At 42.5% G+C, this 27,804-nt stretch overlaps 1 protein-coding gene across 2 annotated transcripts; it reads right to left on the bottom strand.

Annotated features, from left to right (window-relative positions):
• Positions 1 to 320: 320 nt before the first annotated feature.
• On the bottom strand, positions 321 to 26,637 carry pamr1b (peptidase domain containing associated with muscle regeneration 1b). Of its 2 annotated transcripts, XR_006361230.1 has the most exons (15): positions 26,377 to 26,637; positions 17,975 to 18,151; positions 17,054 to 17,179; positions 16,397 to 16,511; positions 12,282 to 12,499; positions 10,716 to 10,823; positions 8,469 to 8,639; positions 8,141 to 8,332; positions 6,679 to 7,536; positions 6,429 to 6,605; positions 5,527 to 5,593; positions 5,142 to 5,371; positions 1,695 to 2,047; positions 725 to 1,330; positions 321 to 624 (listed from the first exon to the last, which is right to left on the bottom strand). XR_006361230.1 is itself a non-coding variant. In XM_044037118.1 (14 exons), exons 1-14 carry the CDS (start codon positions 26,543 to 26,545, stop codon positions 779 to 781), a joined length of 3,513 nt encoding a protein of 1,170 aa, XP_043893053.1. In that variant the 5' UTR covers positions 26,546 to 26,637; the 3' UTR covers positions 321 to 778. The 2 variants fall into 2 exon arrangements, 1 of the variants encoding a protein (XP_043893053.1); XM_044037118.1 differs by having other exon boundaries at positions 321 to 1,330.
• Positions 26,638 to 27,804: the final 1,167 nt, after the last annotated feature.

Here is a 27,804-nt window from a genome sequence, read left to right as displayed (position 1 = left end):
TGGAAGTCAATAAAAGCTGCAGCACCTCAATGTAAACTCTGTTCTGAATAATGGAGAAGGGTCAGAATGGAAGTAATTGATTTAATTTGAGCACAGTGAAGAGAATTGATCTGTGAATAATGTGCTCCGTTTACGGCTGTGTACTGCCGTGACCTGGATTCATTTGCTTCACAACACAGACCCTCTGTGTGCTTTATGGAGCAAATGTAAGGTGTTTCCCTTCTCACTATAATGAGATGCTATACTCTGTCAGTGGAATGCTATTTGTGCATGTGTTATTTTTCCACTATGAGGGAAGCCGACAAGCTCAAACACCCACCTTGTCTTTACTTCTTTATTATTAGAAACATCATCATTTGTCAGTCTACAATATGTACACCATGGGTATGAATCGATGAAATGATTTCAGTACATTACAACATATACACATACAAGTGAGTACAATACAAACCCTCGGAAATGGTTTTGTGGTCATCTTCAAGTCTGTAACCTCAGGATGTGAGACCTGAACACAGAAGTCGTCTCATTAAAGGGTGATGCCCAGCACATCTAATGCATTAGCTCCCCCTTCAGTTAGAGCACTGTGTTGTCCAGTGTTGCCTCTGCATTTAGAAAGAAAATGCCCTTGTGCAAAAGACAAAAAAAAAACAACAAGATCAGGAAAGATCAATCGTCTGACGAAACAAAAAGAGAGGAAGGGTAAGATATAAAGATATTTTAGAACCTGTTGAGTATAGAGGAAGTCTGGTGAGTCAGACAGTAGAGTTTCTTTTTTTGTTTATTTCATATTACTCTCAATCCAGTTCTTGAAGTTGGCTACACGCGTGTAGACTGTGTAGAGGGCCGGATCACAGTCGCCCTGGTCATAACCAAAGCTTACCAGTCCCAGGAGCCTCCACAGCTTTTTGCTCTCCCCATGTCCCTGTGTGTGTTGGTTGTCAGGGATTGCAGGCGAAACAAGGATCCCCCCAGTGTCGGAGGGACAAATGTTCGAGGGTGCATAGTCAGGCTTCTGACTGGCACAGAGCATATTGTCTGTAACACTGACTGGCACGCCTTTGTGAGCATACTGCTGCTCACACGGCACGACGTCAGCGAGGTGAACGAGCCCAACCCTCGCCTTCTCGTCGGCGCCTAAACTCAAATCAGGCAGCGGCGACCAGCCTGTCACAAGCCCTTGTCCCGAGATCACCTCTTCTCCGTGGCTTTCTGAGAAGCACAGAGGCAGGACCTTCTCCCCAACCCTTGCTTTGTCCAGTAATTTAACCACAGCCATGTCCGAGTCAAGAATATTTGGGTCGTAGTTTGGATGAACTATAATGGAGGCCGCCTGAAAGAGCAAACAGACAAAATGAGTGTGCAAGTTTGTTTTTATGTTTGTTATTTGAAAACAAACGATTCAGCCCATAAACCTTAAAAAAAGGACGTAGTGAAAAGTGAAGCCCAAGAAGTTGGAAGTAGCCACGAGCTAATTAATAGAACTTTTTATTGGTTATACATTTTCCAATTTCCAGCTAGTTTCTGGTCTTCTTTTTTATAAATTTATAAATGATGTTCCCATTTTGACGAAAATAGACAGTGAAGCACAGCTGTGAAATTCCAGTTGCAAAAACTGAGTGGCTTTGGTCTAATTGCAAATCTCACCACATTATTGGTGTATTTTAACAACTATAGTGAGATCTCCACTAGCTTACCCTCAGGTGTTGGAGACCTTTGCTTTCCCTGTGGTCGTCACGATAATGCTTCCCCACCACCACTTTGATCTTGGCCACATCAAGAGGATACACCTTCCCCAGCTCTGTCACACAGTGAGCTGCGACCACCACACTCCTTTGGTTGACCAGAGCTCCACTGCACACCAGCTGCCAGTCAGAGGCCTGATTGTGGTTGCCAGCTCTGCCATCCTTCTTCATGGACCCTGCCAGGCTGTCTGCCTTGGTTACCTCGGCCTTTATGCCATTGGTGGAGCGGCGGTAGATGGCTGCTAGCCAAGGCCAGTGAGCCTCTGCTGGCCTCTCTTGGTCAAAGGTTGGATGCTTCCCACACACTAGCAAAGAGGAGGTGACAAGATGAGAGGCAGACCATGATCAAGAGGAGAGCAGAGGGAAATAAAAAGACAGGAAAAATGAACTGAGACAGTGTCAACATTTACTGCTGTGGTACAGGATGTGGGCTTTTATTTCAATAAAGCACAGATTAGCTTGTTGTTTCAAATTCTGTTCGCCAAAATGCAAAGCAGTGGCATCGATGGAGAAACATAATACAGAGTGATGCCATACAATTTTAAAGTAAGAGCCCCAAACTCAAAAATAGGCTTCAGTGCACTGAATGTCATAAGAACTTAATAAAGTTAAAATAGAGTATAGGTAATACAGTGTAGCTCTATATTCTGACCGCTAGCTCAGATACAGAGTGTTGTTTAGTGACAGGGCTCTCCAGCGCCCCCTAACGCCAGCCTCTAGCACATGTTAGTTCTAGGTACCAAATTCTGGTGGCATATGTAACAGGTCAACATGAGCAAAAAAAGCTGTATTCTAAACCAAAGAGAAATGTTAAGGTCTGAGGTCCACACTTTAATGGCTATTTATTTATTTATTTATTTATTTATTCTAACTCCATACATTTTCAAAAACACATTTGTCCACATAAAAAGGCAAAAACCCACTGTTAAGTATTGTGAAATGCATGCCAATATAACCATGGATTTGAAGCTACTAGAGGTAGGAATACGACAAAAATATGTAACGGCTACGTCTGGTGCCATTACATAACTCGCCTCATGTAAACAAAAAAAAAGCAACAACAATTTCAAAAATACATGTTTGGACTGGACATAAATCAAGGAGAACGACATGTTTAAGTGTCTCACAGAACTTCATCCAATCAGGGGCCAGAAGTCTACAAACAGACTGTGGAGGTGGGCGTGGTCATGTGGAGATGTCCCACTTAATCAGTTTCATGTGAGCTGATTAGCACAGCTGCTGCTTGTTACTAATTAAGTCAAAACAGAGACGTGAGAAAAGTGCGCTGGACTTCAGCAGAAGTCTCTGGACATGTGTGGCAGAGATGTTTGTTGTACATGTGAGTGCTGCAGTGAAAATAATGCTATTTTAGCTGTTTGTCTGTAAAACACTATCATGACACGACATAAGGTGTGCGGTGTGTGTCGAGGTAGCCATAGCATGACATTGCTGCTTGAGAACGGGCATAGATTTGTATGTAAAGTGAGAGATTGAATCAATAATTCAATCTTCCGCTGACAAAGAGGGTGAGGTGTCAGATTACGAGCCTGCTGTTTCAACTTTGTCCCGAATTGCTGTAATGAACTAAAATGAGATGACTCTTGACACTAATTCACTGCTCATTCATTTGGACTGCAGCTGCCTAAAAATCAAACCCCATTTCAGATAGTGGTTGAAGAGGGCTGGTCATGATTGAGAGTTTATTTTGTGATTACTACATAATGACCAGTCTCAGAGTCCCTCCACTCTGCACAGAGAGGGATAGCCCTTATATAAAGGGTCATTCCTGGTAAAGGAAGCAGAGGGAGACAATGACATGGACAAATAATTATTACTAAATTAAAATCTGGATGTGTTTTTGCAAACACTATGGAGGTCTTTCTTATGCTCTGAAATTACTGAACAAGACCAAACTATACTCGACTCCATTTCAATTCCTGCCTTGGTTGGTTCCCCAGCAGGGAAGATACTGAATGTTTGTCGTGATGAATGTCTGTTGTGTGAACCTCAGCCATGACAAGAGGTGGGCTTCCATCAGCCTGGTACTACATCAAAAAATATTGTGATAATATTAGTCTGTATCCTCCACCAGAGGGTCGCGGGGGTTGCTGTGCCAATCTCATCGGGCGATAGGCGGGGTACACCCTGGACAGTTCGCCAGTCCATCGCAGGGCCACACACAGATAGAGACAAACAACCATTCACTCTCACACTCACTCCTACGGTCAATTTAGAGTGTCCAATTTACCTAATCCCCACATGGCATGTTTTTGGACTGTGGGAGGAAGCCGGAGAACCCGGAGAGAACCCACGCACACACGGGGAGAACATGCAAACTCCATGCAGAAAGGCCCTTGTTCCAACCGGGGCTCGAACCGGTTGGAACAAGGATTTTAATAAATAAAATAAAAAATACACTAAATAAATAAATTACTGCAAGAAACAATAATAGAGGGAAGCAGCAATCATGTGACCATGTATCAACAACTACTGGCGCACTATATTTATCTCTATATACGTCTTAACATCATTTAGTGCCGTTTACTGCTTATCTTGGTGAATTAAGCAGTGGATGGAAACACATGAATGTGCATTATCTCTGACAGTTAAAGTTGCTTTAGTGGAAACCTGACTGATTTGGTCGTCTTGTAGGTGAAAGAGTAAACGCGTGTCATCAGTGCTGAAACACGTGGTACTCCGTAGGCCTCCTGCTTTGACTAACGATGTTGCTGTTGCTGATGATTAACAAAGAGGAGACACATCTGTTGTAAATGCTCATTTGATTACAGCCCGAAGGAAGCCTTCTTTTATCAAATCTGTCTATGCCTAACCTTTCCCTGTCTGGCACATGTCAGCTAATGGCGTTTCTACTTAGTAGCTCAGGGAGCTTTGACGGAGTAGTAATGAGAGGCCTGCAGCTCTGTGGCTGGCAAGAACCCCTGTGAGTGTGGTGAAGACGCTGACAGGGTATTTGCTCAGTGTCAGCAATAAGAGGAAGTCGGCTATATTTTTAGAAAGTGCCGCGTCCATAGTGGGCATTCATTTTTGGACCCACACATCAGTGTAGACATGTGGGTGTAAATCATTGGAAGAACATACAGATGGTTAAATATTCAGAGGAGGAAAATGGAAGCAGGATGAAAATGCTCTTATCTACAGGGCCTGGGGGGGTCACTGAATGATTTAATCACATCTATGTGTATTATACTGCATTCTATTGTCTCATCTGAAGAGAACATCAGTGCCACTGAAGCTCCTCTGGTGACTCATAGTGGCAGAACACTTCACTGCAACACTTTATGTTTGCCTTTGCTTTCATTTATCACCTACAGTACCGGTACTGCATGTGGCAGTGTTTGCTATGTGGTTGCTCATCTAACAGTCCTCTGCCGCCCTCACCTGGTGAGCAGGACACATGACGCCCGCTCCACTTCCCTGTTTTCAAGCAGGTGCGGCGGGGACTCCCAGAGTGGTGGTAAAATGGGGACGCACACTCGTACTCGATGTGTGTGTAAAGCTGGTGGAAGCCCTGGGGCAACTGTGGGTGCAGCGGCGGGCCTTTGGTGGGAGCGTCTGACTGCAGCTGTGAGCGCAGCATGGAGGAGTAGAGCTTGAAAACAGGAGTCTTTCTGAGGGGATAAAAAAAAGAGACCAAAACAATTTAAATGGGGGACATTGAACATGAACATGAGCCTTATGCAATTCCTTGTTTGGCAATAAAACAGATTCTAATTACAGATACAGCAGCTGAGATACAGTACATATGAATGTTAGTTATTGGTACCTGGATGGAATCTGAGGTGGTAGAACCCTTTGTCTAACCAGGTCTGACACTTTGGGCTCCCGGCATGCTGCAAATAGACACACATGTATGAACACACAAACGATTACACAAAATAATTGGCCAAAAGACCTTTCCCCACCTTCCACTGAATGTTAATTGTGTTAGATATCTTTCATAAGCAGAGGTTGTGATTCATTTATATATACTGTGTTTTTCTTGTAAATGGCTGATTATACTTTGTGATCTTTAAAAAGTTTGGGAAACACTCTAATTTGGGTTTTAGAAAAAACAACTGGCCGATACACTGAGCTACACGACTCATTTAAACGTGAGCAGTTATCTTAGCTTAGCATGACGACCCCGAAAAAGTTGCGAAACAGCAAACGTGGTTCTTTTAACAAAATTCACCTACCAGCACCTCTACAGTGCATTTGAATCAAAATACAAGTTGTGTCTTGATGGGCTCTTTCTCAGCTAAATCTAAGGACAGCTTGTGTTGCTGGTTAAAGTCAGGTTAATACACAGCCACTTACCCTTTCACAAAGAGTAGACACACCAAAGACCATTAAGAACTAATTAGCAGCTCCGGACTTGATGGATTGCTGCACTGCAAAGATCTTTGGCATTTAAGAACACTTAACCATAGCTATTTATCGTATGAGAAACACATGATCATTATTTTGTAATAAAACACAAGAGTTCAAAGGACGTCTTATTCATAACCCCTTCAGAATGTACACTGTTAGAATGTGGTTTCTATATATTAATGAATTAACCATCATTTGTTTAGCTACTGTATATATTTGCATAAAATGTACCTGCCACAGTCTTCCAACAGCCATTATTATCATCATCATTAGCAGCGTATATTAAAGTGAGGGTGACAGTGCGGATGAAATCACCTCTGAGACACAGCGGTTGTTTGCCACTCCAGGTACCATCTGGCTGACAGGTACGACGAGAATCACCGCTGAGAACGTAGGAGTGGTTACAGAGGAGCTCCACCGTTTCAGGCTCCAACCCTGTCACCACTTGGTGATAGCCGTGGTATAGACGAGGGAGCGGCGGGCAGCTTTTCTCTGCAGGAGAGGGAACGGACAGTAGGTGAGGTCAAGGACAAGGACACAGTACAATGTGTGGTTAGGCTCTTACCATTGAAGCTTTGGTTGACTTCCTTTTCCTTTTCCTTTTCTTTCTCCTGAATCTCTCTATCTAACTCTTCTCCTGTTTTCTCGACAGGATTCACATCGGTCTTATCTTCTTCCAATGTCGGGTTTTCCTTCGCTCGCCCATTTTCCTCACCTCCAGCCCTGTACAGAGTGTACTGTGTAATGTTAACCCTTGTGGGAATGCTTTTCCTTCCCGGGTCTGGAGAAACTTTGGTGTCATTGACTTTCTTTGATTCCGTCACATCGTATATGAATGTGTGGTTCTGTGTCATGTCCAGCTCAAAAACCTCCACCGTGTTCTCAACGACAGTCGTGACCGTCCTCAGCTTTGTATCGTTTGGGCCCACTTTGCCCGCATCTTTTTTCCCATTCACCTGCTTCTCTTTTCTTTCGTCTTGTTCTTGTCCTTTGTCTTTTATCACAACAATGTCCGGGACGTCTGTCTTCTCTGGTCCAGTGTTTGTGTCCGGGCTGCCTCCTTTTTCATCGGGCTGCTCCGCTACGTCAGGTTCTTTCATTTCAACTGTGTTCAGGCTGTTATCTGGGTCTTCACCATCCACCTTGTCTTTGGGTTTCTCTGACCCAGTATTTCTTTCCTCTGGCTCTCCCTCTTTCCTATCCACGTCCACAGATTCCTCTGGAATGGTCCCAGTATATGTATCTTCTCTGTCAACTGCTGTTGAATTCTCGTGACCAGTATTTATGTCTTTCCCTCCGACGCTTTCCTTTTCTCCAGTTGTGTTTTCTTCACCCTTCTCCATAGTTGTGTTTGTGTCTTTGTCACTGTCTGTTTCTTTGCCGTGGTCTTTGTCCTTTTCTGTTTCAGTGAGAGTGTTATTTACTGTGGGAAAAGAACATAAAATTATCATTACTGAATTGGCAAGTAATACTTAACATTAAACTTCAGTAATAACATAGTAATAAGTAGGTAATATCTTATTTCCAAAGTAATTTCCAGATAAAAGCTTTATACTGAGACTATAGGCTACCATCAGTGTAATACACTTTTTTATTGGGTGGTAATTTTGACAACACAACATTCCGTTTCAAGGAAACACTGTTTACATTGTGTTTATTGCAGGGACCTGAGCACACATGTGGTAGTTTCTGTGTAATAACCAAAAAAAAAAACTTTGCACTTATGACTAGCACTTCATAGTTTGTTCTACTTGAAGCTCTTACTTACTTCTAGCTCTTATTTGTACCCAAATGTTTAAATGCACTTTTGTAAGTCGCTTTGGATAATAGTTGGTATTGTAAAATATTACATCACTATTATAACATGGAATAGCAGAACTCATGCTGGTTGTCTGTAAAGGCACTGACTCAATGTCTGCAATCATAAAAAAAAACTGGAAAACTGGAAACAAAAGCAGAATAAACTGTTTGCAGGGACTGTGACTCATTAGATTTAATCTGGTCTTACAATGATTCCAGTGTCTGACCTGTAGTGCAAACAGGAGGAGTCCCACTCCAGGTGTTGTTCGGGAGGCAGGTTCTTTGAGCAGTCCCACTGAGTTCATAGGGCTGGTAGCACAGGTACTGCAGTGCAATCAGGACGTCATTTGGCCCGTAAACCAGGAAGTGGTCCCCATGTGTTGGCTTGGGAGGTAGAGTGCAGACTCTTTCCACTGGCACTGCAGACAGGAAAGAATCTCAGAATGTTTTCCACAATCTGCACATTCTCCGCGAGGCAGAATGAAAGTGACACAAATGTGATGATCCCACATCCAAAGTTTGATCACGTATAACCTTTCGTCATTGTTGTCTTACCACACTTTGGGGCAGGGGCACTCCAGGTGCCGTCACTCAGGCAGATGGCGGAACGATACCCTCGCAGCTCAAACCCAGGATCGCAGTGGAAAGTGATGCGTGCGCCTGAGTGCTGAAACACACCCTTTGTGGATCCATGGGTGGGCACCGGAGGCCTGCGGCATCCCACCACTGAGTGGAAAAACAGGCATGGCACAGTTGATTTTACAGACATGTTGTCCAGCTTCCCTTTTTGAGTTTCAGTGAGTTCATAACTTTGCGGGGATGCAGGTCAGACCGATATCGTCCACAAACAAAAACTCTCAGACTCATACTCTTAACTTAAACACTTGAAAATAATAGCCTGCTGCCTTGGATGCAACATAAAGCCTTACACATTGTAGTAGAGTGTAAACAGTTCACAGCAAGACTTTGAAACAAAGCTTGTTAAATGAGAAAGAAATAGATGCAATAAAACCTGTGAAATTTTCCAGTGTAGTAAACGCTGATTTTATGAAGTGATGGAGTAGAAGACTGGTAAAGTGGTTGCGGGATACCAGTGTGTAACTGCGTTACACAGTAGCCTATACAGCAAACACAACTAAGTCATAAATGGGGGAATTATTGTGCGATTCCTTTGGTGTTTTGAAATGTACAGTGTTCCTGTGTGAATGAGGTATGACATGTGCAAATGTTGTTGTGGCTGAGAACTCCGCCACCCACAGTGAAGCTCAGGAGAAAACACAAACACATGTTAACACTTCAGTTATCATATCACGACGACGCTCAGTGAGAATTGTTCCCTCTTTAGTTGACCTAAAATTGGGACAAATCCACAAAATGTTGGGCTCTCACGGCGCCAAAGCAGGGAAACCTCCCTGTAATCTGCTGTTTGTGCCATACCGAATTTCCAACCCTCAATCCCTGGCAGGAATGGAGAACACTTGCTGGCCGATCAAGAGTAGAAAAATTAAACTGTAGCTGACCTCCATGTTCTTTTCTTTCTGATTGTTTCGCTCCGGTGCGCTCGACTGCTTCGGGGCATCCTTGGATTTTACAATAATGATCCATCTTCCACGTCTGATTGTGTTCACAGACATAATAAGATGAGTCTGGAGTTGTTAGGGTGGAATGCAAACACAGCTTGAGTCACCACATAGACTGTAATTGGATCATCGTTCCCTTCACAAATGCCCTGGAAGCTTTGCCGAACACGACGCGGCACTAAAAAACGAGCTCTACCTGTGCCGGGCAGAGGAGCGATCATTTATCTCATATCGTGTGTTTGTGTCAAATTCCCTCATACAGAGTGAGTTTTAGCTCAGGACTACAGCAGATGACAGGTTGATTACCGCAGCAGTAAAATACAGCTGATGACAGGAAAATATTCGACATTCTTCATCTGACTCCGGGGCAGAAATGTAGACTTCAGTCCCTCAGAAAAAAACTTATTCCAGCTCTTTTCCATAAAAAAATGACCAGCACAGATACAGAAGAATGTGAGTGAAAACACCTGCCCTCTTTTAATGGTGATTCGTCCAATGAAAAAGCTGGCACATATATTGCATAAACAGAATTGTTTCTACATTAGTTTCGTGGACTCAAATTAAGCCCTGGAAACAATACAGTGGGGAAGTGTTTTTGCAGGATCTGCAGGGAAGTGTGTAAGGTACAAAAAAAAACAGGTCAGTGTCCAGACGCCCATAAATAAATTATTTTGCAGACCAAAATGACTTCAGGCACACCCTGAGCGAGCAACATCCCATAATTTTTCCCCTTCAGTTACTTTCCACTGTCATAATTCTTTGTCCCGTACCATTCCATCTGTAGAGTTTAGACATCGGTCGCAGCTTCGTTTCATTTTGTTTCCACATATTTTTGCCCTGATGAAGTCTGAAACACGTTGGCATGTTTTTACTGTTCATGTGACTCGACAATGATTCATAATTAAAGGCTTTTTAACTCATCACCCGCTCAGATTCACAAAATATGTGTTGGTGTTGAATCTGGATTTACAGGAAATTTTCTCGGGGACGCTGATTGTCCCAAACCATAGATGAGAGTGACCACAGAGACAGCTTGCCTGAGTCTTGCCAAAACCACAGGCCTCTCCTTTTGTGAGCGTGAATCACCAGCAGCTTTTGTTGTAGCAACAACAGTAACACAGATTCGAAAGAGTCAAGATAATTCTCAGTACACTTGCGGCAACTGGGCGCGTCTGATTTCAGATAAAACGCGCGTTCCTGACTTTCGCTCGCACATACTCACCGTGTTCACACCGCTTGCCTGTGTAACCAGCCAGACAAGCACAGTGGTAAGTGAAGGAACTGTCCAGGATGCAAGTCCCATCATGCAGGCAGGGAGAGGAGCTGCAAGCTGTAAACACACAGTTTGTGCAGTTGTAAGACGTTGGAGTACAAAAAGGTAGGAATATTGTAGCAATAGAGTGACATAGTCAACGCTGGTGCTATTTAAATGTCCGCTTCTCAGGTGTGTGGCCAGCGCTGCGGTACTTGTTTACTTTTATTGGATCTGGCTTTGCCACGAGTAGCTTTCCTGAACAGAATGTGTGCACGTGTGTCTGCCTTTGAGTTTTGAGATTGAGGTCATTATGGAAAGTGGAGACATTTTAGTCCGACCTCAATTACCCTGTGGGCCATTAGCAGCCATAATGTCAGTTAATGCCACATGAAAGCTCAGATATTACATGCTGGACTCTGACCAGTGTAAATTAAAGAGTATGAGAAGACTTGACTCCAAAGAGCCACTTTGTTGACTTTGTGACCACGTTATTTCTGTTTTGGAATGAATGCTAGACTTTAGATTTAAGGCTTGAGTCCATAATTAGTTTCTGAAAAAAACGCTATTTGTTGGAATCCTCTGCACCTCTGGATAGCCATCAACAGATGATTGCAGTTGCGCATTTGCTGTAAGATATAATCTGGTACAGTACCTCAAATGGAGATATTCAGGTTCTAAGTGTACACATTTGAATCGATCAAATAAATAAATAAAGCTGTGTCTTGAACAAAAAGAGAAAACAATCCAGTGTAGTATGAGTCTGGCCAAGCTCGCAATAGCAGGCAACAGTGAAACCATCATAGCCGATACATTTGATCCCCTGCCGTCAAAAACTGCCCCTGAAAACACACAGATCACACACTGCTTTTAGCGAGTGGAGTGGAGAGCACTGTGGGGACATGGAAGTTTTATTGTACACAGGTCAGCAGCTTGGTTAGTGACATGTTCTCCTATTGTGAAGGCGACAGACACTATTTTGTCGAGTGATGGCTGTCAACATATAAAGAGGATATCAGCAAATAAGAGGTTGTTTTATTGATAATATTATGTTTGAGAGAAGAGTCCTCATTAATAAGAAGTATTACCATCATTATTATTATGCCATCCATTATCTACCATTTTCTCGTCCACATGAGGGCTGCAGGTCACTGGAACCAATCCCAGTTTATCCGACTGGGACTAAAGGCTTATGTTCCCCCTCAACTACTCCATCAAAGGACTGTCGTCTGGCGGTGCCAACACCTCCCACAAGACAATTCAGACTCTTTTCATTTGTCGTTCTATGCTGGTGGAATGATCTACCGAGTGCTACCAGAACAGGGGCGTCCCTGTCTGTCTTCAAGCCGTGGTAGACCCTGGACAGGTCCCTAGTCCATCGCAGGGCCAACACACAGAGACAAACAACCACATTCACACATACAGGCAATTTAGAGTGTTCAGTTAACCTCTGTACTCCAAACTCCATGCAGAAAAGCTCTTATTCTGATTCCTTATGCTGCACAGCAACAGTACTAACCAATAAGACGGACTCACCTGAACTCTCCTGAAAAGTGGCGAAGAATCCGTCAAAGTTCTTGAAACCGTCAGACTCGAAGAGTATGTGCAAACTGTTGCCAGAGCTCTGAATTGGGGCAGGTCTGTTGTTCCCACAGAAACGAGCGATGACACGTGCGTTGATGCTGTCGCCATCTCGCACCTCCACAAAGTCATATCGACAAGATTGGTGAAACTCCAGACTCAGCATCATAACCCTGTCAGTATGAAGACAAGTAGTTGGAAACAAATATCGTTTAACAAAACAAATTCTGCATTATAAATTCATTATTTCCACTTTGACACTGTGGAAAGTGTAAAACGTTTTCTTGGGTGATGAGATTTCCTGTTTTCCTTGGCACTGCCACACCAGCTGGCACTAAGTAATGAAACCTCAGCCAGCGAACAAGAAATGAGTACTGACAACTACTGAACACATTAACAGCTGAAGGTGATTTGCCCACAATTACATGGCTAACTGCACTTGATGTGAAAAGTGTCTAATTTTTACCAATTACCATGGCCGTCCACTGAAAGACTCATGGTAACTAAGATTGTTGTGATAGTTAAGAAGAACAAGAGCAGGTCAGAATCTAATACATGTAAGTCAAATATTTGTTTTTTATTTTTAAAACCCAAATTCACCAATCACAATTTGCCTCATGAATCTTGAGGCCAAACATCATCTGTCTTTAACCTTTTGGACAAAAAAAAACACAACTCATTAAGAGAAAGATTGTCCATTAGACAAAAAGTTTCAGATATGAGTTGTACAACACAAAAAAAGTGGTCGTACAGTGGTTTGATGGGAAAAATGCCCCCTGCACTGCTGCTGTATACACACAGAGGCTCCCTCATTCAAGTCTAATAGTATTGATTGACAGAGCCTGTTTTTTTTTATTTTTTAGATGAGATGCAGCATCCAAATGTTCCATTGTTTATATATGTGAAGACCAAACAGAAGCAGAGTAATATCATCGCAAACAACAAAAATAATCAACACAAGTTACACATTGCAGCTTTAAAGCAATCTGACATGTAACAGTAACGGCCACAGTCACTTCAAGAGTCCTGGTCATTTTATTTCACCGATAATAAACAAGGTTTTCTTTTCAATGTTAGAAATTGGTTCCAAAAAGACCTATGAGCTCAATAAAAAAGTTCTTGACATCATCACATCAACCCTGCTAGTTAGGGGAGGTTACCGGCACTATGGGAAACTAAACAGACTCAAAACAACGCGTTAAAGCGCTTGAAATGAGACGAGAAGACAAATTGATGGGAATTTGCTTCTTTTACACACTTTTATTGCGATGTCTGAGCATACTTCGGTGTCGGATGAGGGTAAGTTTATCAGGAAGTTGAAGATGTTAGAATACCACAGGTCTAGAATAATATCCATCCAGCTGAAAAGCACCCGGGGGGGAGTATAAGTCTGTCAAGTTCTGGGATATATTCCTTGATCTCCATGGATTTAAAATGCGTAGCGCTCTGCCTCTTTTCTTACGTTGCTTAAACTGTGTAGATTCATTTAAGAAGCAGCTAAAGACTCATTACGCAAGCAGATTTTTAAATAGGCAAGGGTTTTTAAGGCTTTGAGTCTATGTTTTTATCCATTGTATGTTTATGTCTCTTTCAATATTTACTGTGTTTAGTGTGAAAGCAGCTACATAAATAAACTTTACTTACTTATTCTGACAGCTTGAAACCGGTACCGGTGCAGTTCATTTTTGCAGAAGCTTTTCCTGCCAACATGGTGGTGTAAACAAACTGAGCCATGTGACATCCCGTGCTCTTTAGTTTAAAAAAATGACTTGCTCAGCTGGTAATGATTGGTAAGACATTTTAGAGGTCATCTGTTAGCATTCTCCTCTATGTCGAGGTTGTAAAAATAAGAACGTGACTACAATGTGATATTTGGCTCAGGTGGACAAAGAAGAGAGAAGGGGTTGGCAGTAAGCCAACTGTCGTAAAAAAAAAAACACACCAAAGAAGTGAACACACATTTGTAGTCAGTGTGATAAAGACATGACTGCCACCTGGATTAAGATTAACACAAGGAGTCAGCTTTCCTCTTCTCTGTGATTTCAGATGTAATCTCACTGGCACAACAGTGGAACAGACATGAAGGACTAATGAACAAGTCAATGAAGTGCTCCCAAGGCCTCTAATTTTACCCTTTATCACAGAACCTTGGGTCAGGGAAGCTTAGACTAATGAGATTTACAGTACTGCCAAATGCTACCCTGCAGCGGCTCCCGCAATTAATGCCAGTTGTTCACTAAATATGTTGCTTGTGATGGAAGATGGAGAAACAAACACACACAAGAACACCCATTAACTGCTCAGTGCAAGCATCTAACGACAACCATTGTTTTACCTCTAATATTAACAATGATCGTTGATTTTGTGATTTTATTGGTTTATATGTCACAAATGACGGCAACGAAAAATAATAAAGCTGTGCCCTAAAAAAACCCATTAAATGTCCATTACACATGCAACAACAAACCACAACTATGTGCAGACTACTGCTTAATCAGCCTGAATCTAGCTGTATAGAGCTTTCATTCTGTTAAATCCCTGCACAATTGTTCGTCTGTAAAATTCTGTCTGTGTAATGGAGGAAATGACAGAAATAGAAAGCTATCACAGCACTGAAAAGTAATAACTGTCTTGCAAAAAAGGGAGTGTTGTGGTTTCCAAACTCTGCAGCACAGTTGCCATCAGACTATGACATACATCTTGCAGAAATATCTCAACCAAGGGAAAATTTGACTTAAGGGGGCCAACCGTTGATAACTATTACAGATGGTCAACGAAGGGCCCAAAAAACGGAAGCTTTACAGCCACGCAGATTAACCTGCAGTGACCTGGATTTTTGCAAATATAAAGATTTGCAGTATGCTTTCATTTTAACAGACACACATTTATCTGGAAGTTGGTGCCAAATCAATTATTGCTTGTGTACTTGCTGGGCTTTCCTGTGTGTGTGTGTGTGTGTGTGCATTTTTAAAGACACGCTGCAGAAGAAAATATAGTTCAAATAAGTACTGTTGACAGCAATGTCTGGGAAATATTCCGAATATCTGGCCTTTTTTAAAATCATTTTTCAACCACTGCAATGTGGAATGCAATGTTGTTTTATTCAGTCTGTTAGGTGGTCCTATAATTCTGAATGGACTGCAGTAAAAATTTTATACAGATATTCATAGTCTGCAGAAAATAACTCTGAAATAATGTTGTTACCCCCGAAAGGCAGACTCACAAATATGCAGCGGAGACCTTCACTGAAACACTGCTCATTGACTTTGACTAGGAGCATTGACAAACTGCATAATGGACCTGTGGCTTTGATTTGAATGCGAGCACTGGCTAATGAACTCTTGTCAAGCATTTAAGCTCAACTACTACACCCATGTTTCTCAAGCTGTGATACATGTATCACCAGTGGGACGTGAGCTTCAATTAGTGGTACTTGGAGGAAAATCAGAAAATACTCTTCTGATACCAAGGTATGTGATCAGAGGGGAGCTGAGGAATTTAGACCAGAGTGTGTAGAAAATGAAACAAATAATAAAAGGAGGAGGTTGAAAAAGCATTATCTTTTTGGGAATTAATCTGCCTCCTGTGAAAAGTCCAAGCTGTATTTTTACTTCGAGAATATAAAAAAAAGTTTGACCTCTCTTTAAACTCTTGGACATGCTATTCTACTCACTCGTCGAGCAGAGGGTACGCAGCAACAGCAAACGTGGCTCACATCATCGTTGCCGTCACTTTAGCAACATTAGCAACCCTTGCTACGAAGTAGGCCAAACCAGACACGGCTCTGCTAACTTCCAGTAGCTGCCCCCGGCACTGAGTGTCAGGCATGTGAGTTGGTCTTAACATTTCTGCTTAGCTGAATACTTTGTTTTATGATAAAAAAAACCTAAAAATAAATGACAGAGCCATGAGATAGCATGCTAACATGCTCTAAAGTTAGCATATAGCTCAAAGCAATGCTGTGCTTAAGAAAATATGATATCTTACATTAAATTGTTGGTATTTTGGACAGATTTTAGAAATGAGGCCAAGTAAACAACCTGAAAAGATGCCACGGTGTATGTTTTTACCTGAGCTCAATAGTAAAGGGACGGTCCACCTGTATGGTCCACTCACACCTGGCATTGTTCGGGTAGCTTTCCAGCACCAAGTGGCCCTGCCGCTTGCGGATTATTCCCCCACACTCTGAAACACACAGGAATTTCATTTAGAAAGAAATGGGTTGTACTTTAAATTCTCGAGCCCATTAATTACAGCTTAATTATTATTCTAGCTGTCTACCTCCAGCTGCTTTGGTTACCATTCAGACCAAAAGTAATTGGAGTTTCCAAGTCCTCTGTTGTGCTCACCTACATAAATAAGCATAAACACAATTTGCACCGGGCCAACAGATACTTTCAGCAGCCTTTCCAGGATTCTGCTTTTAATTAAATGTATCTCTCTCATGCCCTGTAGTGAAATATTTCCATATAGAGAAAAACTATAGTCAGTGTCCAACTATAACACATTAAATTGTTTTATGGGATTCCTGAACGTTGACTCCGACTTGTCACTCAGCTCGTTGGAAAACCTTCCGGGCATATGGCAGCCTTCCAAATTTGCCACAGTGGATAAATCAGCAGGGAAGTAAAGAACATTTAGAGCATGGTATTTATTCTGCTCTATAGAGAGAAATTATTTACAGTGAAGCCTTGTCGATCTGTAATTAGGAGAGTGGCGAGACTTACTCCTGCAATCTCCACCAGACCAGCCGGGGCGACATTCGGCGCAGTATTTGCCACGGATGAAGAAGTCATCCCTCGGGCCCCATGTCCCATTGTTACAACGCTTACAGTTCTCGAATAGACTGCAACCTGAAAGAAGTAGAGCCAGGAAGAAAGAATGTAGTAGAATGTAAAGGATACAAACAAATCACAGTAAATCTCCCAAAGGCGCCATTACTAGTTGTCAGAGTTGGAAACTTTTGACATTAACATAATGTTTCTTTAACATGAACTCTGATACATCCATGAGGCTCAAGTTTTACGACAACACATCGCATACATGTCTGCTTCCCAAAATAGAATTGTTTCCTGGGCTGAGGGTGTACACATTGGAATTTATGGTCATTAAGAAAAGTTGAAGTTCATTTTTGTGTGTGTGTATTAAACAGGGAAATTGTGATGTACAGGTATCCATTCAATTTTGAACAGCTGGCTTTTCCTCATAAAGAGGAACGAGAACATTCAAGCTGTGAGGAAAGCGTGACATACTTCTACACGCATATGGCATGTACGAAATGAACATGAAGGTGCACATGTAGTGCCGACATCTCCAGGGATTCTTCTATATTTCATGCTTTACCCATACAAATGCAATGTTTCCTCGGGTCTGACATACAAAAAAAGCATTATTTTACAACCATTCCGCTAACAAATCAAAGCTCATTCACTCCCAACTCATACAAAAAACACATAGAGTTTTAGTCACGCTGCTTGTCATGCTTCAGTGAAAGCAGATGTGCAGCCAATAGATGGATATGACAGATATTCATGATTCAAGTGACAAAAGACTGAATCAAATGCATTTTTTTGTGGCAGATCTTTAAAACTACTTGTCGTTCTAACAAAGAAAAAAAAAAAAACATTTCATGTTTGCAAGATTTGTACCTGGATGGAAAATACAGGGGTCACACTCGTTGATGGCGTTGCGACAGCAGGGCACAGCGTAGCCCACTGGAGTTCCCTGGAGAGGACATTTACAGCGGATCACATCATACTCACAGCAGTCTCTGCACATAACGTTCCATTCTGGGCCTGGGCAGTTGTTGTTCTGGTACCTGTAATCTAAAGGAGACAATAAATCAAGGCCGGCAGCATTAGTCAAAAAAAACAAAAACCGAATCAAACAGGGAATCGCTGTTCCAGTAACCGTCATTACATAAGTGGAAAACAACAGAGGGATGAGTATGGAGAATATAAATCATCTGTAATATTCGGCCTTGTGGGGAAACTGTTAGCAGACAGAGTTTATGGACAGCAGAAGCTTGAGCAGCAGTGGAAGGATTCTGGTGAGTTCAGTGTTTATACAAGCTGCTGCTCTCCTGGTTATTTCCACTGCCATATGGTTACAAACTCCTCTTTAGGGGACCACAGAGTCTTAGTGGCTTACTTTGTCTGCATGGTACATGGCACAGCAGTGATGACGCAACTCCCAATAAAAGACTGAATCAAACAAGTGTAATAGAAAGTGCTTCATGAAGCCCGAGTGTAAACAGTTTGTACCCAATAAACGTGATGTTTAATTGGACTGAATGCCAGAGACTTAAGGCCCCTTTGTGCCCGAATGGTTCTGGTTATGGAACAAAGCTGAGACAGAGAAGTGGAGATTGCCTTGTGGCAGATGTGAACAGAAGCTGCACTTTAAACTTGGCAGCGCGTCTTTGCCGCATTGTGTACCTGCCATCCACCACAGCAATCACAATAGCTTCAACCGGACACTCCCACCATTTATTCTCAATGTCCTTCAGCCGTGGGATCGCGGTACAGCCGATTGTCTTCCGACTCGGAGGTCAGGGTTCGATCCAGGATCCGCTAGTCTGCATACCTATGTGTCCCTGGGTAGGACACAACCCCAAATTGCTCCTGGCAGCTGTGTTGGCTGTGTGTGAATGAGTATGATAGATGTGTGATTGGAAAAGAGGAAGTGCTGCATATACAGTTCATGTGCTATATTCTTTAAATACAGACAATTTACAACTGAACAACAAGCAGACCTACTTATATATGCTATTTCACTGGTGCACTTGTAGTGATATACTCCACTTATTTATTGATTACGCCAATTTGAGACGGACACACATGAACGCGCTGACTCACAAAAGCAAAGAGCACAAGTGAGGGATCTCGTCGCGGTTGCTCGAATGAGTGAAAAAGAAGCGCAGATGCTGCAAATCTTTCCTGCTGCCCTTCCACATTAATTATGTCATAAATTGTATCTCCAATCTGGCTTTCTCCTCATCTATTCCCTCAAGAAGACACAATGAGGTATGACATACGCTCTGGCATTAATCAAACAGAAACTAGGTTGTGCAACGCCACTATAGTTCTCGCTGAATATGAGTTACTTCAGGACAGGAGTTTGTGCTTCATTAAGCGTCTGTGGGTTGTTTAATGACTCATTGGTTCCCTTTTTGTTATGTATTGTTTCGGAAAACATGGCCTCAGCTTTATGTGTGCGTTAACCGTGAAACCATGGCCTGCCAACCACCCACAACAATACTGTTTCTCTTGTGCCACGACCAAGGACGTGGGCAGATAGACCCCGGGTGATGCTCAAGCACGGGCCCGTTTGCCCTCTGGCCTTGTTACAAGAGATTTATTTATCAAATAAAAGTGAATAATAATGCCCCCAAATTGCATTTGAGTCGTCATATCTGTGAGGGAGCAGTCATTAGGTGGCATATTAATTATTTGCATGAGTTTATATTATTCTCCGTTCTTTCCGCCATTGATTTAGCAGAGATTTTGACACCAGATGCAGTTTCCATTCATCCAGGCTTGGGATTGACATAGATGTGGCCCCCCTTCATGACTGAGGTCAATTTAACAATGAGCAACCTTGCTCAGGAGTACCTGGTGGGGATCTGAAGAGTTTAAAGTTGAGTATATGGTAATTGAAATAAATAAGAACAAGATTTACAACTGTGACCTAATTTTCTGTTAATTAATCACAATAATGAGGGGGTTCCCCCTTTTTTTTTTACCCGTGCCCCAGCCCCTTGAAATGTCTTTGCACACCACTGGCCGTGATGGTGTGTGGTAGCTGTCAGGATTGATTCATGGTCAATCAGCCGTGCCGTCAGAGCGACTACCACCAGTGATGAATTGCTGCGGTTAGAGGCGATTGTAAACTTCAGACACTCACTCGTAACAACAGTTGTTTTTGCATTGTCTCCTTTTGTTTGGCTTGTTTCGCCTCCATGAGCGTTTCTCTTTTTTCTCGCGGGTTTGTTTTGACCATGTGTGTGATCAACCGCAAACATCCGTGGCCTGCGTGCCTGGAGAGACGAGAAGGCACAGCACACAGCTCGTGCGATGGGATTATATACCACACTGTCAGTAAAGCGCTAACTGTTAGCATTTGTATCAAAAAAAAATAATGTAATACTACAAGCAAAAGGTTCTTGTGTTTCTATGAGACTGTTAAACACATCACCGCCAGTTCCTAATTACCCATGAAATACTAAACCTGCAGTTGTAATCAGCCACTTGACTCTGAACACTCTGGTCTGTTTTCACTGTCATACGGTAAAATGCAGCTGAGAGCAGCTTCATTTCAAACTACATATTTTTCTATGATTGCAGCATGAACCCAAATTATATATCTGATGCCGTGGATTGTCAAAGTGGAGACTCGGGGCGAACTACGGCCATCGTCAGCTATGTGTGTTACGAGCCAATTTAACCGTTGGGCCTGTAAACTGCTGTCATTTGTTACCCTGCAGTGATTTTAGGACAAGATAAAAAAAAGGCAGCGTTTAGGAGGTGCGACGGCCGCCACATGGGGATTGAAAGGTGCTGACCATCCCTTCTACTGACTGGATCCATTTCCTGCCTCCTCTGTGAGGTTTGTGAAGGAGACTGAGAGACAAACTCCTGATTTATAGGACATAAACATGAAAGGGTCAAAAGAGTTTATGAGCTTGGTCTGCTAATGTCCTTAGATGGCTGCTGTGAGTCTTGCCCTTCAACTCTCCTATAACAAGGCCTTGATTTAGAGAATAATAGCGAGGGCTCCAAAATCATCATTGTCTGACAGCAAGGAGAGCGTCAAAGTCAAGACATAGTTTAATTTTTAAAAGGTGTATAAAATCAGCCTTTTATACGACATGTACTACAAAGACTGCCGAACATGGACAAACTGGCCCGAGTGTGCATTTTGAGTTTTGAAGCAGAAGCTTCATTGTTTGTGCTCATGCTTTGCTTTTTTAAGTGAAGAAAATATGTATTTTTCAAAAGATGTGTATGATAGAGAAGGACTGTTTTCAGTAGAGTTATTATTTGTAGACGTCCAGCTCACCTGACGAGGCACTTTTGTTCTCCTCTGAAGTGTGACTCACAGATTTCTCCCGAAGTGCTGAGCGCACATCTTTTATTATTTTATCAAGTCATTTTCAATTTAATCCAAACTATTGGGTTAAGTCCAGACAACAACAAACACAAATACAACATATTGTGTAAGCCATGCCGTTGCATCAGGAGACAAATGAAGTTTTCTGCTGCTTAATAACAGAAAAATGTTCGCCTTTTTTTTTTTAGACATGACCACGCTTTGCATTTGTTCATTTCACGTTAACTCCGCCACCTTGTAAAAACACATCTGTGCAGCTTCCAGGTCAACACCTGCACGCAACTGCAGACTGGACAGTAACACATTTGGACCCGGGATTTTACAGCCGTTTGGGAGACTCTGAACAGGTGTGGGACTGCACGTGTGCAGAGGATGTGCACATGCACACCATGTGTTGTGTGTAAGTGTTTCTTTTGTGAGCACAGGCACCATGAAAACTGATGTGAACGTGAGAAACAGCACCGCCATGAAGACTTCACTCCGCTGCTATGACACTCTGTTCCTTTTCCTTGTAATTTAACCCAAGGCTGTGGTTGTGCTGTGTGTTACTGGCTTGCACTTGATCACACATGGGGAAGTGCTGACACCATCCAAATCAAATAATAACCTGATAATACAGTTTGCTTCTGTACTCCATGCCTGTCTGGAGCTGCTTGTATCCAATGTGTTTCCAAAGGTTTATGGTATGTGTAACATGTCTGTGACTCTGTGTGTGTGTGTGTGTGTGAGAGAGAAAGAAAAAACTGGCACAAAGCCACATAAACACAATTTTACAGCACATCACAAACATTTTTCCCCCCACTCGGATTTGTAGTGTATAGAGTTTATTGTGGGTTAATAGACTTTTCTGGTGTGATGTAAGTGGTATCTGCTGTTTCCATTACATTCCAGATGTTGTGCTCCAAAATGCATTTGCCTCAAAGTACATGTCAGGAAGCCATAGTGGTGAAAATAGGAAATGTCTGCTATGATTTGGCGTCATATCAGATGCCTCATGGCTCAACAGAAGTTTCACAAAGTGATTTTGTACAGTGAGAATATCTGCAGGCTCAGCTTGTCTCAGTTTCACGCCGCTGGTGTGGATCCAGACGTTTAACATTGTTATCTCTGGAGGCAGAGATGAGGTCACGGTGATTCACGTGTGACCTTGTGTCTGACTTTTACTGCCCTGCTCGACCATGATCTGTCAGAGAGCCACATTAAACCATAACGTCTGACAAGGAATGTTTACATATAGTAGTTGGTTTTTATTTGACCTCCACCAAGGGTATGTTGTCAGTCATGCTTCTGTTTGATTGTTCCAAATGCAGGAAGCAGATTCAGAATTCTCTGAATTTAACCTTGTGAAATTGAGGAGAATATTAACACTGTGGAAAACTGAGTGGCCTTGGCAGACTTTTACTCTCTCTGTGTGCTTTTCTTATCTTCAGCATGTTTACTGGCCAAAACCTGTAGCTAAACAGCTAAAACTGTAGTGTAACTTTTAAATATAAACAAATGTCTGCTACATTCAAACCACTGTCACATGAGTTCACTTAAGCCTATCGACAAAGTCAAGACAGAAGGAGGCAACAGCAACATACACACACAGGCTCCTTCACTCAGGTCTGATAGTATTCCTTGACAGAGCCCATTTTCAGGTGTAGGACGTACCATACAAATAATGTCACATTGTTTTTGTTCACAAAGGCCAAACAGAGGCAGACAACAAATCAACAAATACAAAAACACAGAACAGATCCACAGGTCGTGGTAAACAAGCATTTATATCTGTGTCCTCATCTTCCAGGCTGCAGGATCCAGATCCAGTTTTGAGGCTATTATTACGATCAACATTCATGTCATATCATCACCATTATTATTATTTTTATGCTATAATTAAAGTTGATATCAATATAATTCTTTATCAACAATCTCTGCTGCTGCTTGTATAAATGACATTGTAGTTCTATAAACCCGTCATCACTGTCTGGTTCTGAGAGAGATTTCTTTCTGTTAAAAGGGAATTTTTCTTTTTCTCTGTGCACAGTGCCTTGAAATAATGTATTGGCACTATACAAATAAAATTGAATTGAATATTGAATGTACGACCTTGCAAGTCAGCCATAAGCTCCATTTTCTGGCAAGAACTTCCCCTGAACTCAGCTAAGAATAAACCCCAAAGGTCAGCTTCTGCTTTTTATTTTTCATTTCTCCCGATTTCACGAAATCAGCATCCTCCTCTGACCCAGTTCACTTTCACAGCCAAGTGCTGTAGTCAGCGTGTCATTAAAACCTGCATAGTTTGATACACGAAGGTCATCAGAAATGCAGCCGTGTGACAGCTGTTTGTTGCATTTTAAACTGCTATTTTCTGGTTGGTCTTTCTGTTTCTTGGTGCTCAGAGACTGCATCATATCAGCTTAAATATTGACTTGTCGAACTACACACCACTACATTTTCTTTTTAAACTGTATATCAAAACTACAGGATGAGTTCAAAGTGCTGATCAAAAACATCTCCAGCCATGTTCTTCCGCTTTATCCTCTCACCCACTCTCACACTCAAAAACATCTCACTTCTTTGAAATAAATAGTTATTAGAAACACACGCTTTCCATCTTCTTAAATCTAACTCTCTACAGCAAAATAAATGCTCAAGAACATCAACTTTATTGCCTTAAGTTGCAGTTGCCTAATTAAAAAAAGGGATTTCCTCACTTGCACCTGATGGCATCAATCAAAGTAAACAGCTTCATTTGTATTTGACCATGGAACTTTGCAAAGTCCTTGATAAAACATCATTAGGTCATACTTGTTCCTTGTCATAATTAGAAACACAGCAGGTAATAACCTGTCTCTAGGGCTGGCTCAGTCAAAACAATAACAAAATATTGAGTTTGGTGATGCTGTTTAAAATGGAACCGTGGGAGTTGTTGTCTTCACTACCAAGTTTCACACAAACTGTCCCGGTGATTAAAACCAGTAACAACGCTTAATAAAAACAGTTTAAAGCAGACAATTCTGTTGCTCCAGCTCTGCTTGGCAGACACGGGATGTTTCACAGGGCTGTGATTTGTTTTGTTCAAGACGTCTGATAAAAAAAAAAACCTTCACCAAAGTATAGTTTTAAAAAAACAAGGACACAAACGCCATTAAAACCATAAACATGTGCCTTAAAAGGATCATTTTAACCAATTCTGGCAGGTGACTGCAATACCGGGCCCAGACTCGGTGTTGACCTGACAAGGGAAACAAATGAAATTGATCATTACCTTGAATAAAATACTAATCAAATCACTGGAAACAATTAAAGTCCACGCCTCAACAGAACATGTAACATCGCAGAAACACTGCAATTTGTCAGTAAATGTTTCCTGTCAAGAGACAAATTATCCAATACTGAATATTTTCCTCCTGACAAAATGTTTTTTTTCACACGGGTGTATCATGGAAAAAAAGACTTGTTCTTACAACAGATGTGTGTGTTTGTGAGTATGTGCTGAGTGTATAATTCCTTTCACCTACTGCCCACAGCAGCTGTCTGGTATTCTGAGGGCAGAGTGATCCAGCCATCATGGAAGAGGGAAACTCCCCGAGTACCACTGTGGCAGGTTTTGTGTATCTGAACGTAGTCCGATCCCAGGCACTGATCCCAGCGCTGATCATGTATAGCTCGCTTTAAATAAACTTCCTTCCACTCGGAAACCACAAAGCCAGTGGACTCCTCCATCAATCTATAAACCTCTTTGGTGACATGCACACGCCAACATGTGGGTCAAACGGGAGTTCAGCCCCTAAACTTAGAACAAACCCAAACTGAAGGTCGAATGAATTGTCTGAAACGTTACTTCTCAATCAGTGGACATGTTTTTCCTCTTCTGTGCCAAGATTTACTAGAATATCATTGGTCTTTGTTCCCTGCTGCTCACTGAATCTCCAACAACTTCCCCGCAGACTTTAGTTCAACACACAATCTAGCAGCGTGTGTCAGGAGAACAGAACATCTCAGGATTCATGAAGGTGGGGGATCCTGGACAGGAAGCCTTGCATGGATAAAGCCTCAGTGGAGACACCAAAATAGGCACTAATGGATGTAAACACACAGTTTCCATGAAGTCAGGATCTGCATGTAAACACTTCTGCTCTGCTCCGGGAGGGAGGAAAAAAAAGAAAAAGAAATAAAAGGCATTTAAGGTTGTTCAGCACAAAACATCTATCATCAGCTGATTATACGTGATTACAACACAGTGACTCAGCTGCAGCAGTAAGTAAGTAAATCTTCCAGAGCGCTGTGACTCAGTGGGGTTTGAACACAGCTGTGCTCGTCCCGGCTCTCTGCCACGCTCACCGACAACACACAAATTGAAAGTGTTATTTTGCTGCGCGGTAACTGGGATACACATCGCTGCAGTCGGCGTGATGGACTTTAAACGGGACTCACTTCCTGCCTCAGTTCGAGTGGTCACCGAGGGTAAACACTTGGGGTCGCGATCTCGACCCCCGAGAGAACTCGGCCCACAACAAATTTGCACAAAATGGGATCGAGTGCCAAGACTCGACAGCCCTGATGGGACTCCTACCACTTCCTTTCACCTTGAGGAATTTTCCAACAACTGTCCTTTAAGTTTTTCACAAATAACAATCACAATGTCTAGAGAGCAGTCTCACACACATGTTTTTCCTGGACAATAAACAGACGCAGGACAGCCACTCACTCTGTGTTTCATGATAAAAGTTGTTAGGACAAAGACAAACTTGTCGGCGCTGCCTCTGGAGTTCTGACATCACTGCCTCTCTGTGCATTTTTTAACTTTTACGAGTGTTGTTGTGCTTTTTAAAGGGGCGTAAGGCAAGCGGGGATGGAGAGAGTGTGCTGATGCCGGCTCTTGGAGAACAAAGAACATGAACCAGGAGGATGTGAGAGAGAGAGAGAGCGCGCAGTAGTGGAGATGTCTTACCGTACGGCCAGGCTGTCCCCTGGGGCATGGAGATGAAGATGAAGAGGGAGACAAAGAGGAGCCAGCCCTCCTTCCCAGAGGTAAAGCTCCTGGTCCAGGGGATTGTGCGGGTGCCCCGGTGGGTTTGCCCCAGCAGCTGCAGCTGCAGTCCCCGTCCCGCAGACAGCATGCTGCAGTCTGGAACTCTGTTTACTTTCTGAACTCAGCTGACATCACCTTCTCTCGGCCCTTCAGTGCCTCCCTCCCCTTCTCTCCATCTCTCTCTCTCTCTCTCTGTCTCACTTCTCCTTGGCTTCAGGTTACAGCCTCAGCCTCGCAAGGAGTTCCACTTGCAGCGGTCTCCCAAATTCTCCCCTCGCTCCGCAGAGGTCGACGTCACTGTTCCTGAATGAATGCACGCTTCAGGACTGTATGCTTAACTCATTATGGTGTCAGTCACACACACATACGCACACACACACACACACAGGTTTGTGTAGCTATCCTTTTAAGGACTCTGCAGTGACTTCCATTCATTTGCACAGCCTAAACAAAGAGTTATCTTTAATCTTAGCCACAAATGCCTCAACTTGAACTACACATCATTCAAATAGTAGCCTTAGACTTCACTTAATTAGTTCCTCAGACATGACCAGGCTCATTAGAACCAGGTTTCAGTCCGCATCAGGATTACTGGTCCTGACAAGATCAGTGTTTATGCCAGGGCAACACGTACAAGAACACATAACAACCAGTTTACAGTGAGCCGGTTATTATAAACTACCACACTCTCAGGACAAATGAAGTGGTGATTGACTTTACATCTGCTTCTTTATGTTCACTCGCGCCCGAAAATTACTGAGGTCAAAGTGCCAATTCACACCTAGTTATAGCTCGCAGTCGGCAGCCTGTGTTGCCTCAGAAAGAAACGTGCTCAGTAATAACACTGTCGGTAAAACCTGAGACAAAACTGTTTTAAAACTCTGCAGAAATAATGAAATCTGTAAACATTAATATCTTATGAGCACAATAAAGCTTAGCTTAGCACTAAGACTGAAAAACGGAAGGTAGGCCTATGTCCAAAGGTTAAAAAAGGTGCCTTTTTTTATTGTGATTGAGTCTCAAACTTGTGGTCCGCAGGCTACATGTGGCCCTTCAATTAAATTCATATGGCCAGCCACTTAATATAATACTTTTATTTTGAAATTCTGTGAAATATTGACACAAATATTAATATTGCAGTATCATGATGGAATATTGTGATATAGTCCTTTTTGGGACTTTTTTTCACATGACCGGCCCCCTCCTGGTCTCCTGAGTTTGAGACCCCTGCCACAGACTGCATATAAAAAAGTCTACTGGTTGCAAACAGAATCCAAGATGTGGATTTACAGACGTCACCTGGTGGATGACACCAGCTATGAATCACCCCGTTTTTCCCTAAACTGG

Source organism: Solea senegalensis, linkage group LG10, assembly GCF_019176455.1.
Source record: "Solea senegalensis isolate Sse05_10M linkage group LG10, IFAPA_SoseM_1, whole genome shotgun sequence".
In the NCBI taxonomy this organism is placed as follows: Eukaryota; Metazoa; Chordata; class Actinopteri; order Pleuronectiformes; family Soleidae; genus Solea; species Solea senegalensis.
The sequence above is the reverse complement of the archived record's forward strand: the minus strand, read 5'-3'. Positions and strand labels throughout refer to the sequence as shown.